At 31.5% G+C, this 12,781-nt stretch overlaps 1 protein-coding gene across 6 annotated transcripts; it reads right to left on the reverse strand.

Annotated features, from left to right (window-relative positions):
- Positions 1-780: 780 nt before the first annotated feature.
- LOC137820155 (ARID/BRIGHT DNA-binding domain-containing protein) lies at positions 781-8,350 on the reverse strand. Of its 6 annotated transcripts, none has more exons than XR_016515266.1 (14): positions 7,951-8,333; positions 7,400-7,778; positions 7,186-7,319; positions 6,997-7,036; positions 5,900-5,952; positions 4,328-4,373; positions 3,825-3,917; positions 3,020-3,116; positions 2,820-2,871; positions 2,673-2,748; positions 2,015-2,081; positions 1,847-1,897; positions 1,178-1,270; positions 781-1,048 (listed from the first exon to the last, which is right to left on the reverse strand). XR_016515266.1 is itself a non-coding variant. In XM_068624016.1 (14 exons), the coding sequence occupies exons 2-14, from the start codon at positions 7,724-7,726 to the stop codon at positions 944-946; spliced, it is 1,260 nt and encodes a 419-aa protein (XP_068480117.1). In that variant the 5' UTR covers positions 7,727-7,756; positions 7,951-8,350; the 3' UTR covers positions 781-943. The 6 variants fall into 6 exon arrangements, 3 of the variants coding, with proteins under 3 accessions (XP_068480117.1, XP_068480116.1, XP_068480118.1); XR_016515267.1 differs by having other exon boundaries at positions 7,400-7,756; positions 7,951-8,328; XR_016515268.1 differs by having other exon boundaries at positions 7,400-7,645; positions 7,951-8,278.
- Between the last annotated feature and the right edge of the window lie 4,431 nt (positions 8,351-12,781).

Raw genomic sequence — 12,781 nt, forward strand, 5'->3', positions numbered from 1 at the left:
TATATTAGACAGTGAAATTAGTTTAGATTTCTTATTCACTATTTATGAAAATTAGTTTATATCATTATTTATATTTACGTTAAAAAAACACCTACAATCAATATTAGGTGAACATTCAGACAATTGCATAAATTATTTAAAGAAGTTGAATGAAAAGGATAAAAGACATTCGAATAAAATTATTTTATCAAATTATTTATTATAATTCTTAACAAAATTTCTTACACATTCTTTATTGATTAAAACTATACTTTTTGTGATATTCTTTTATTTAATGAACCTATTCTAATTTTTTAACTTTGAATAAGTTTGAACGAATGACAATGCATTGGAAAGGGTAGCGGAGAGTGATGTATTATCAACACTCCTCGTATCTTAATCTTGTGAAAAAACGTTAATTATTTCTGAAGAGTTGTACTAAAATAGTTTTCTACGCAGTGTCTACGACAAAAAGACACGCTGGAAAATGAACCAAAATCTTTAGAGAGACGATTTAAACCTTGAGCAGAGTTAAGGAGTACTACATGTGGATCGGTGCGTAACAGTAAATACATATTCTGTCCCCATCCACACGCAAGTGGAAGACGTTAAGTATATTGTGTACTTTCAAATATCGATCATTTAGCTTTTTCCTATGCGATGTGCTTTTGAACAAGTCCTCCACTACTTGGACTCTAGTTAGAGTTAGAAATGCGGCAGCACATAACTAAAAAAAGGTAAAATGTGCATTTTTTGGTATATGGATAATAAGGCATTTGATGGGAAAACTCTAGCACACTATTAGAGAAATTGGGTATTTTTACCTAAAAAAATGGTAATTTAGGTGGTAGTTTCGACTAACCCAACAGGGCTAGAGTATTTGCAAGCATAAACTCGCCCTGATTGTTTAATTTTAACACCTTAAGAGGAGATTTGATAAATCAACTATTCAAGGGAGGAACATTCATACAGCTCCCTGCTCAAAAGGAACCCGTACAAATAGTCGACCATGCAAACTAACGACAGCGGATGTCTGAAGCGGATCAATTCTTGCAGGTAAGTTCACTACCTGAAAAAACAGCAAATTTCAGTCGATCACTTTCAGCTAAGATGCTACGTCCTAACTTACTCTCAACGTCATAATATCCTCCTGAAAACAGCAATATACCAAGATCCCTGTTAAGAAAAGGTACTTTACCTTTTTGAAGGGGGTAATTCCCCATGGATTATCAATGTGTTCTGGCAGACCAGTTATAACCAGACGTCCAACTGGATCTGATTGGACTCGCACCTGGATTTGTTATAACAAAATAAACAATAAAAGTAGAACTCAGAAGCCATAATCAATGACACAGCAAAATACTCATTTAAAGTGAGTTTGTTTCTAAAATGAGCAAACAAGGTTGCGTCCACTCTTTAGAAGTTGGATTTTTTAATGGGCTATGATCTCGGAGCTTTTCATAAAATTAAGGGTTAATACATTATTGCTCACACATAATCTTCTGCAATCATTATATATAAGTAGATATTATTTTTGACACGACAAACGAAGTCAAATTATCACCAAACATTTATAAAGCTATGTTGGCAAGAATTTCCCTCGTCACAATAAGGCATCCAAAAAAACAGCAGTAGTAGACATTATAAAATATGATTGTACATCCCATTTTATACAGTTACGCTTAAGAAACAATCTGTGCTACAATTTTATAAATTGAAGGAATGAATAATTATTTTTATCAAGTGGATTGTTAGATAACTAAGGAGTACGACTTCGACAGTTAAACTTTAATATGTTTCACCCAACAGAATAAACTACCCAAATATCATGCCAGTTTTTCCGGACAAAAATAACTACGGTGCTTACCTCCTCACGAAGGAGCCCGGGAACTAGGGCATACACCTCGAAACAATCTTTCTGAACATAGATACAGAAAACGGTAAAAAAATTATTAAATTCTATTGATAGGATAGAAACTTAGCATTCTGATACAAAAAAAAAGAACGTAAATTAGATAAGATCAAACTGACTTACAGTTTCCCGTACATTGATCTTCACCCAGTCAGCTGGGGGTCCAATGTCCACCACTGCTGTGATCAATCTAATAGATGAAAAACTTGATTAGCCTTGATTTAATATACAAGCTGAAACTTCAAACAACTATCAGTGAGCATATGTATCTTTATCAGATTGAAAGTAGGGATTTTAAGTGACTGAATTGATTGGGGAATCAGTAAATATAAGAGGAATCCTCCCTGACATAGAGAAAATGCCAAAAGGATCTCCCAGTATATATTCACTCTGTATGTTTGTCTGTGTTTTGGCTCAGAAAACCTTTGCTAGGAAAGACATAGATTTATAAATCTTTAGGGGAAAAAGGATGCATATGTCTCCAAGGACTCGAATAAGATATGTATAGGGTAGTATCATTAAAATGCCCCAACTTGTCCTGGTTAATTCCTTATTTTATTTTGCTGGAAACCGATGAATCTTATAGAAAAAGTCGCATTTATTGATTGTGTAACAGCAAAAAGTAATTTACTAAATAGCAATTGTTGCTTCAATATCAAGTGGTGGGTTGCCAATACCATGAATTGAAAGATCGTGGATGGAGAAGCCAACCTTGATACAGAGATCATGAATCAATGCACAGGACTACAGCTCAACTAACAGAAAAGACCAGAAACTTAACTGTCTATCTCCTTCAATATTTGCAGCTTTCTCAGCATGGTCCAAACCAGCCTGCGTCCTCTGTTTATTAATCATACCTAATTCATTGATGCATAAATAAATGAGATAACAATTCAGAGAAAGTCGGTGATGTTAGTAGTGAGCATACCAATGCTTTTTAGGTTCTTTTCACGCTTTGGTGTGGAACTGAAGTTCTTGTCCTGTGCACGAAAATACAAACACTCCAGTAGTGAAAAGATTGCTATAAGAGAGAGTTACAACTCGATGAATAATTAAATGATACAAAAGGATAAGAATGTAAATTTTAAAGGTCTCTACAGACCTTAGTAGCTGGCTCAGCAACCTCACCATATCCAAGAAGGCGCTGAGTATGCCAACCTTGCATTGCACGGGCTGCAGCATCCCTTCGTGCTCTACCTGATCCTGGAGCCTGGTAGACAGTAGTCTGAAAAAGAAACTCATTATTTGATATATACAACAAATGGTAGAGGTTGAAATGTTGTTACATGCTTCCAAGTCATGTTTCAAATACTCTTTTTCGTAGTTGCTTATCATTTGTTGTAGAGAACCAGCAGCAACCGACCACCTCTTATGATCCCTAGACTAGACGTCACAGATTGAGGACTTTCGAAATTGGAGGATCAGTTTGACAGCATCACCAACAATGGTTGCAATTTTCGGCATTGTTGGCAACTATTTTGGTTTCTCCTTTACATTTTCTTAAATTAGTATGATAGGTTAGCTTCTGTTAATGGATAACTTATGTGCCAATTTTTTTTTTTTTGTTTCTATTTCTTCTTTATAATGGTACAGTTCAAAAGTTATTAGCCACATCAACAGATAAAAAAAACCCCATCATTGGTTTCCTAATTTCCTAATTAATTCTACTCAACAAAAAACCCAGGACATTAGAATATTTCTTTTGTTTCATACACAACCGTAAAAGCCTAATGTTTTCATTCCAGCAGCCATTTTGTTCAAATCCAGTACACACTTCACACCTCAACTTTTGTGTCTCTATCAAAACAGGAGCATAACTAACAAAAGAAGGAGCTTTATTCAAGTTCACATGACAAATGAAAACATATACTAAAAGTAATCTTGTGAGCATGAAATCAAGGAACACAAGGAAAAAAAAAAACATTATACAAACCTCTTTTTCCACATTTGAAGATTGATGGAATGATCCAACAGGGAGCTGTAGCTCCCCAGTCTCTCTCTTATGCTTTTCGTACTCTAAAAGTGCCTGTCCAAATTTTCAGTTCAGGAAAAAGGAAAGCAGCAGATCATACATGAGACTAAAAAGGCAAAAAAAAAATCACAGCAGAAATAGTTTAAGGCAGAAAAGCAGGTAATGATGGCAAATCTTGGTTTTAGTTCAACTCGCATCCAGTCCTGCTGCAAAGACAACACATGCAGTGGAAAGGAGAAGCAGACATCGGATAATTGATACACAGTTCTTATCTTCTTTTACATTTAAAGACATGAAATAGACATATTCAACCTAAAACTGATGCTCATTAGTTATTTCAGAAAAAAAAAATATTGGCCAATTCCAATCATCAAAAGTACAAGTCCACTCTAATTTATCAATTATTACAATAACGAAGATGAAGTCTTTCTAATAATTAGAGATATGTTCACTCCATCATTTACCTTCTCATAAAAGATTCTAAATGTCCATGAGACTGTAGTACATGTCCTGCAAGAAAAAAATTCAATATAATAGTGAGCAAAGGGATATTTTTTAAAATGAATTGCTTAAAAAGAATTTTTATTTTTGGCTTTAGGATTTTGGTCCCCTTAGTATGGCACAGATATTTTATTTTGGTCCCCATAATATTATTCAAGCCAATCAAGTCCCCTTTTAAAATTAAGCAAATGGGCCATCTTTTAAGTTACCATCAAATATTTAACAGACATGGCAATGGAATTCCATATTAGAAATCCATTTGATTATTTGATACTACATATGCCACATAGGATCGAATAATATTTATATAAAAGAAACAATTTATAAGATAAAAATTAAAGGAACTTAAGATAAAATTATACCTCAGGACATGAAACTCAAAAGGATATCCATATACCAAACTACTTGGGGTTTGCTAACAATGAAAACAGCAACCAAATACTCAATTTCCAAGGGTTTTCCCACAAGATTAGGCATGGGATATATCACCAGATAGTGAAAAAAGGCATTTGACAAAGGGGACCATTCTTGGTGGATGTAATCAATGGACCAAAACACACAAGTATACAGTAGCAGAGAATATCAATGCTGGAAGAATGGATTTTAATAGTAGCAGTTGGCAAGTATGGCAATAATCAAATGGTAACTTACATAATTTGTCCTATAATGGACCAAAATTATGGTCCGCAATTGATTTTCAGCCCACTAATCCACCATACGGAAGACTAGGAAAGCAATGGAAAAAGACTAATGATGAAGCAAGAAATCGACATAAATTTCTTAACCAAGATTCCATAGTCAGGTACAAGAGATGTGGCAATTAGACCATAATGTTGGGACATGCAAGGGCTAGACTACAGTTGGTAGAGTCATACCTAAGGGAGGAAATACTGCATACCAAATTTTATTCCTAATTTACCCAGTTCTAACATTATAGTTAAACAAGTCCCGCACCCTGAGGACAAAGAAGTGGACAACAATCTGGTACAAGGGGAGAACAAGTGTTTGCGGCTGGCACTAAGAGGAAACAAAATAGTATTGAATATTCAGTACAGACCAAGTTTCTGCAATCAATGACCTTGATGAACCATTTATAGCAAGGAAGAAGGCTAGCAAAGTTGTTGCCACTCAAGAATCATATAGCAAACATGAGACAATCTGAAAAGAGATTTGTCTTTTCAGGTGGCCTATTTATGGATTGAGGACTAGATTTTGTAATTAAAATAACTTTTTCGGATTGAGGCCTGTCACAAGGTTACTAAGGATAAGTAGTCTGTTAAGAGCAACTTTTACATTTATTGGTTGTTGAACTATTCCGTATTTGAACCTGGGGGGGGGGGGGGGGGGGGGGGGGGGGGGGTCAAAAAAACAATTAAGCATTTGATGTTTTAGAAATTAAATTGCCCATGTTAATAAGAAACAGATAAACAACTCAGAAAAAACTATAAAGAATTCATCAGTGACAGTAAATAGAAAAAATACAATATGATGAGGCTATAAAAGTTTAACAACAAGAACTAGAAAACAATAATTACTTTGGGGGGTTGAAAGACTCTCCTACTTGTCGCCACAACTTGGAGCCAGTTACCTACATATAACCAATCAATAAGATCAACTTTGTCAGATATTAGTAATGAATAACTGACAAAAGGCCTAAAACATTTCAGCACCAACTGAAATAAAACTTATGGATGTTGATAGAAATAATTGGAAATACAGCATATTATATGACATATGATATACTTAATTATGATTAATTCGAGTGATTGTATAATGTAATGTAATTATGCTTGTATTGGTCTCTTAAGATAAATATATGTTCGACTGCATAATTCTAACAAATGAAATTCATCCTATGTCTCGTTCTCTTTCATTCTAAACATGATATCTAGAGCCCGGCAAGAAGCAACCCAAATGTCAGATAATCTAAACATGTAATGATATGTCTCCTGTTCCAAAATTTATAAAATAAATTAAGTCAATCAAAATAAAGTTCCAGAACAAAAAAAATGTGGGCTGGTCTCATGACACTATAGAAGTACAAGACCAAATCACAGGCCAAAGCTGTTACTGCGTCTCCACAAGTCAGACCACAACTATTTGAACTTAGCCCTACCATATCCTTCAAAATTTTAAAAAGATTTTATTAGATAAATGACAAATCCTAAATGATTAGCTCTTTGAAAACTTGACAAGAGGGCTGAGGACCAAGTCAAAAAATGTTTGACTTCCACAACATCGGTTCTATCTGTGCTACAAGTACTGTCTACCCAATCATTTGAGCAGAGCATTGAGAATACCAAAAACTAGCTCAGACATCAAACATGGGAAAACATAACAAACAGCACTATTGAAGGCATAACTACAGTATATCTGAGGTATCAGCAAAGCCATCAAACATGGGAAATCATATTGATCCCTCATCTGACATTTAGTAAAATGTTTAAATCTAGATTAAGTGAAAACGACCCTTTTATCTTACACAAGGTATGAATGGGATAGAGTTATTAGCGATAGCATTAACAACAACCTTGAGTTAGAAGTAAGTAATGTAATACAAGAATTACAGCCATGGCCCATATCCATTCAAAGAGATGATCTGTCAAAAATAACACATAAGACTAATCCGTACCACATCATAGCCACCTAGTCTGATAACAGCTCTCCACAACCTGCAGCCCATGGAAGTAAGGAATCCACTATCAGAACAGTAGAGTAACACATTCAAATATTAAGGAGGAGGTCAGGCCAACTTAAACTAGCCTTTAGAATGCTTATGAGAAAGGGGTTACACCCTTGCGTCACAGGGGATTATACATACTTAAGGCAATTTAGTGGCTCTCCATAAAACTTAGGAGGCTTAAATTCCAAGGACCGCTCTCTGTAGAAATTCTCAATCTCTTTCATAAATGTATCTCGGTCCAGAGGTGTGCCATACTCATCATACTCAGTCATCTGTGGATGAAAGGCAAGATAAATACAATCTACAAAAGAGAAATAACAAAAAACTCTGCCATCTTACTGGAAGTAAGTACCTCAGTATCATTTAGCACATTCTTCATTTCTCTAATGTTCTTTTCTTTAGGCTTAGGAGTGATCAGTTCATGGTGCGAAACGGTCTTGGAATCTTCTAGCTCAAACTGATTCTCGCTAATAACACTGGTCTCTGGCACATTACTAGGATCAGAATCCCCGTTTTTGTTATCATCACCCTGTTCGAGCATTACTTGATCCTGCTGTTGCTGAGCAGGGGAATTGCTAGTAGGGGAAGACACCACATGCTGGACATGCAAAGCCGCATCAACAACATCCATATCAGAAATGCCATGGGAATTACCCGTGGGTTTCTCACCATCCTCCATCTCACAACCTTATATTTGCACACAGCAATCCTACATACACTCCGCGTAAACACTAAATATATAATCAGCATTATCTCGTGACTCATTCAACACTTACAACAAAGGAATGCGAAATGGCTATGGAGAAAAGGGACGAAAATCCTTGCCCTAAGCCAAAATAGTGTGTAACGGACACGATTCACAGTCATGGCGAAGCAAACACGCTGGAAGTAAAAGCAGCGTACCTTAATTGGAGCGAGGAATAGCGAAACTGATCCACCACAAGGCAAAAATGTAGGGTTCGGTATCGGAAATGGAAATTGCAGATGAGGAAATGGGAAGTGTGGAGATGAGCGTGTTCCTATTTTAGATATGAAATTAGAAACGGAATTGGAAGGAATGGAGCAGAAGCACAAACGCCACACGAAGTTATGATGAAAATCAAAATTCACATCCACAATTTGCTCCCTTATGCCGCCTCCGGTAACCGTTCAACGGGGGTTCAGCCGCAATTATACAAACGCCGGTTAAGTTAAAGACCTTCACCTCCACCTCCACTCCTCGACTCACCCACTCTCTACTACTGCAATCGTTTTGTTTCCTCCATGTCAAAAGACTGTCTTACCCCTTTCTCCATCTTTCTTTCCACATATTTGGATAATAATAATAATAATATATTTTACAAGTCAACATAAATTCATTTTCTTTAAATAACACATAAAATAGTATTTACTTTCTCTACAAGTAATATCTTCTATTGAGTTGGAGAGTTAAACTAATAATAGAAAACATACTTTTCTAAAACAATAAAATTAAAAATGAATTAAGACAAAACTAAAATTGATTATCGTATTTATAAAATAATAATTTTAAAATTGAGTAAAAATTAAAGTTCAACGTATTTTCTATAAAACGTTTAAAATTTAAAGTAATCTCTATTCCTTTCTCCCACTTTTTCAGAAGTTTTTCTAGACAGATGCAAAGGATCATATCGCCATCTCTGATCCATTTTCTTTGCTTCCAACTTCAGCTGTAGTCAAAAAGCAAAAGGCAGCAAATAATAAACCAAACTCAGGGTTGCATTAATTTCACTACTACTTTTTTTTAATTAATAATTAATGCATAAGGTTCAATCTCTTCATTTAAATACTCATAAGTAACTAATTACTATTTGATTTTATTAAGTTATATTTGATTTCACCTCACAAATCAGTTAAATATAAAGATATCTTTTACTGTTAAATTTATTTTTAGTAACTTTCATCTTTTACGTCTGATAAGTATTGAGATTGTTAACGCTAAATTAAACACGCATTTATTAATACTACTCTTTTAAATTATGTAGACACTGATACGATTAGGATACGGACACAGATATATATAATTTCTAAAATGTAGGACATGAGGATACGGATTTATATATAAATTGAAAATAAATATTTATGTGCAAAAGTATATTTCAGATTCTTTTGGGAACAGAAAAATATTTTTCATGACTGGTTCAAAAGAATTTGTTTCTTATTTTTATAATCATAACAAAAATTTATACAATAAAATTGAATTTTTAGAAAATTATTGTATTTAAACCTTTTAAAATTGTGTTAGAACCGTGTTAGAATTTTTAAAAATCTAACAAATATTTTTTTAATTAAACACTTCACCGATAAGTGTCGTACGAGTGTCGACACTGATACATGTGTCCAACACGGATACGTCATTTAACAGAAGTGTCCGAGTCTCATAGGTTTTAAATCCGTTTAGAAAAATTATACACAAGTTAAAATTAATAAAATTATAATTTTCATAAACAGATTTAATTGTTTTTTTATTTACATTCGTAATAAATATATAAATAAATAATATTAAAAAGATAATTAACACTATCTTAAACTTTAAAGAATAACTAGCGAGATTTTAAAAACGAGAACCGACATAGCTCACATGGTAATCTTTTATTTTACAAGAAAAAGTCGCTCATAGATCGAGTTTGAATACATGTAAATATAGTTAGCTGTTGTTATTTTTATAGTTCAACTAACTATTACAGTAATAATAATAGAAATATTCCTAATATAATTGGTCAACTAATAAAAAGAAATATTATAATCACAATGTTCTTTAAACTGTTTATCATCTAATTAAAGGTAATATTATGTTACAAGTGAAATTACCATCACAAATTAAAAATGTCCTTAACTCCAAACGCTAGTATTTTATAACCAACGTCTTAATACCATAAATGTTGTTAATCGAAAATGTTCTTAATTCAAAATGACTACAGTGTTTAAAACTGAAGTCTTAATACTAATGGTTATTATAAGAGTTAATTGTGAATTCAATAAGTCATAATGGTTGAACAATTACTTATGAATCATAATGGTTATTTCAATACGAATATTATATAAAGTGAATTGTATATAAAAATAAATTTTTGTAGAAAGTAGAATCATTTAATAAAATATATTTATATTTCATGTACACGATAACATCTTTTGTGTTTTTATTGACTTAAGTATGGAAGAGTTTTTTTCAGGTGAATTTCCTTTTCTATTTAGTGGTCAGTTGAAGGTTTGTTCATGGAGGAATACCAATCTTCTTACCTAAAGGCTTATTCGTGAAGGAATACCGATCTTCTCATCATAGTATTTTTCGAGTTTATTTTCGATAAAAACACGTGTACTACCGAGTTGTGGAATACCAAATGCATTTAAATACTAGGCATCTCGACACTCTTCACGAACCTCATATTGAAGAGTGTGAAAGAATTAACATTAGAAATTATCATCACATAATAAACACCTATAAATTGTGATTGAGAAATGTTTGGATTCTATTGAATCTGATTTAACTGTTTGTATAACTAAAGATCCAACACTATCAATATAAATAGATAAATACCCTAAGATCAGATACAATACAATTTTAATATTGAACTAATATCTTTAACTCGAACCTTGATTTGAACGTTGAAATATAATTATAGATATTACCCTATACCCAAAAAGACAAAAAAATTTTTAAAAAAAAACTTAAAAGAAGACTAAAAATATTTGTAACCGAGAAAAATCCTATCCTGCAATAACACAACATATAATTCCCATAAGTGTAGGGGAATATGTTATGTAACAACTTGGCTATTATAATTTTTTAGTGAGAATATTTTTTTAACAAAGATATTTTGTTTAAATTGAATCTAATAATATGAATTTTTAAAAGTTAAAATATTATTTATTTATGCATTCTATATTAAAATATATTTTTATTAATAAAAAACTCTTCTAACAATAAAAAACTCTTCTATAAAAAATCTATGAGCATGAGTACTAATTTCCCTATAGGCCGTTGAGCACCCACATATAATAAAAGTGTGTTTTTGTAACAGGCAAATATAAAAATAAAAAACCTCTTCTAAGTTGTTAAGGGTAAAAATGTAGTTTTAATAGTAAAATAATTGAAGATGATAAATTAGTAATAAGAAGAATGGGGAAAACAAAACTTATTAAGTTTTGACAACTTGCACAAGAGAGAACTAAATTTGTTAATTCTTTGAAGAGATATATGGAAGAGATTATACACTAATATATTATGACTCACCTTACATGAGAAATTATGAAACTATTTTTTACTTTAAATTTTAAAACAATAAATTAAGAGTTTTTTTTTTCATGTTACTCAACTTTTATATTTTTATTTAATATAACTTTTGACTTAATTTTTTTATATTTTTACTTAAATTTCTGAAAGAATATAATAATTATTTTGGAAGTTGTCTTTTGAAAAAAAAAGGCAAATTATTTATTCACTATATGAATTTGAATCTAAAAAATGTGAACGGACGAAAATATCTTATAAAATGATGAAAAATAACTTTAAATGAAAAGTGAGGGTAGATAAAAAATATTTCTGATTTTTTTTAAATCTATTTTTAAAATTTGGATTTTTGGAATATGTTTTTGAATTATAATTTTTTTTTCAAAAATACATTATTTTCAGATTTTTTTATTAATAAATAATTAATTAAATTAAAAGAAATCTTGCGTTTGTTTCTATGCGAAGAAAGACAAAAAAATTCCGATTCCCAACGAAAAACGAAGAAAGCCACATAAGAAAAACAAAATTGCACGTAAATTAAAAAAGAATTTACCCCAAAACTTTCTTAGCAACTATACGAAGAAAGTTATATATATATATATATATATTTTAATTTACCTTTTTACTTTTTTTATTTTATACTTAAATTATTATTATTTTTATTTAAAATATAATTATCATTTAAATATAAAAAATATAAATATTATAAAAAAATAATTATTATAAAAAACATAATTAATCATATTATATAATAAATTATAAATATAAATAATAATGAAAATAAATATATTTTTTAATAATTAAAAATAAATTTATATAATAATTATATTAATTAAAAAAGTAAAGATAAAAATAATAATTTTATTTAATATAAAAAATATTAAATATTTATAATTATAAATATAAATATTTTAATTAAAAATAATTATAATTTATAAATAAATATATCAAATTAATATTTAACCATTTTTAAATATAAAGATAAATTTGTAAACTTACATTTTTATCAATTAAAAAATATATAATTTCAATCACACCCATCACGTCATCACAAACTTTTATAAACTTTCTCCACATTTTCCACTCTATTTACCTTAATCCAAATACCCTAACTTTCTTTATACTTTTTCTTCAAATCATCACAAATTCACTCCCTCATTTCCACTCCCTAATCCAAACAAAGTCTTAGGAATGTCTTAACCCATATACAAAACCAAAATCACAAGCAAGTAACGCCAACAAAACAGTCCAGCCAAGCCCAACTTTGGACATACAGCTCACAGCAAACCCAAAGCTGACAGCTAAAAAATTGTTGCTCCTATTTTACATCAAACTAAAACAGAACAAAAAAACCTGCTGCCTAACAAAGCAAATACAACCTGCCTAAGATCAACATCCACCAAAATCACCGTCCAAATTCACCATTCGGGAGCCAAGCAAATTCCAAATTGTTTTCTCCTGCCAACAGCTCCTTCCAAGTGCATC

This window comes from Phaseolus vulgaris, chromosome 9, assembly GCF_051622355.1.
Source record: "Phaseolus vulgaris cultivar YP4 chromosome 9, ASM5162235v1, whole genome shotgun sequence".
Classification (NCBI taxonomy): domain Eukaryota; kingdom Viridiplantae; phylum Streptophyta; class Magnoliopsida; order Fabales; family Fabaceae; genus Phaseolus; species Phaseolus vulgaris.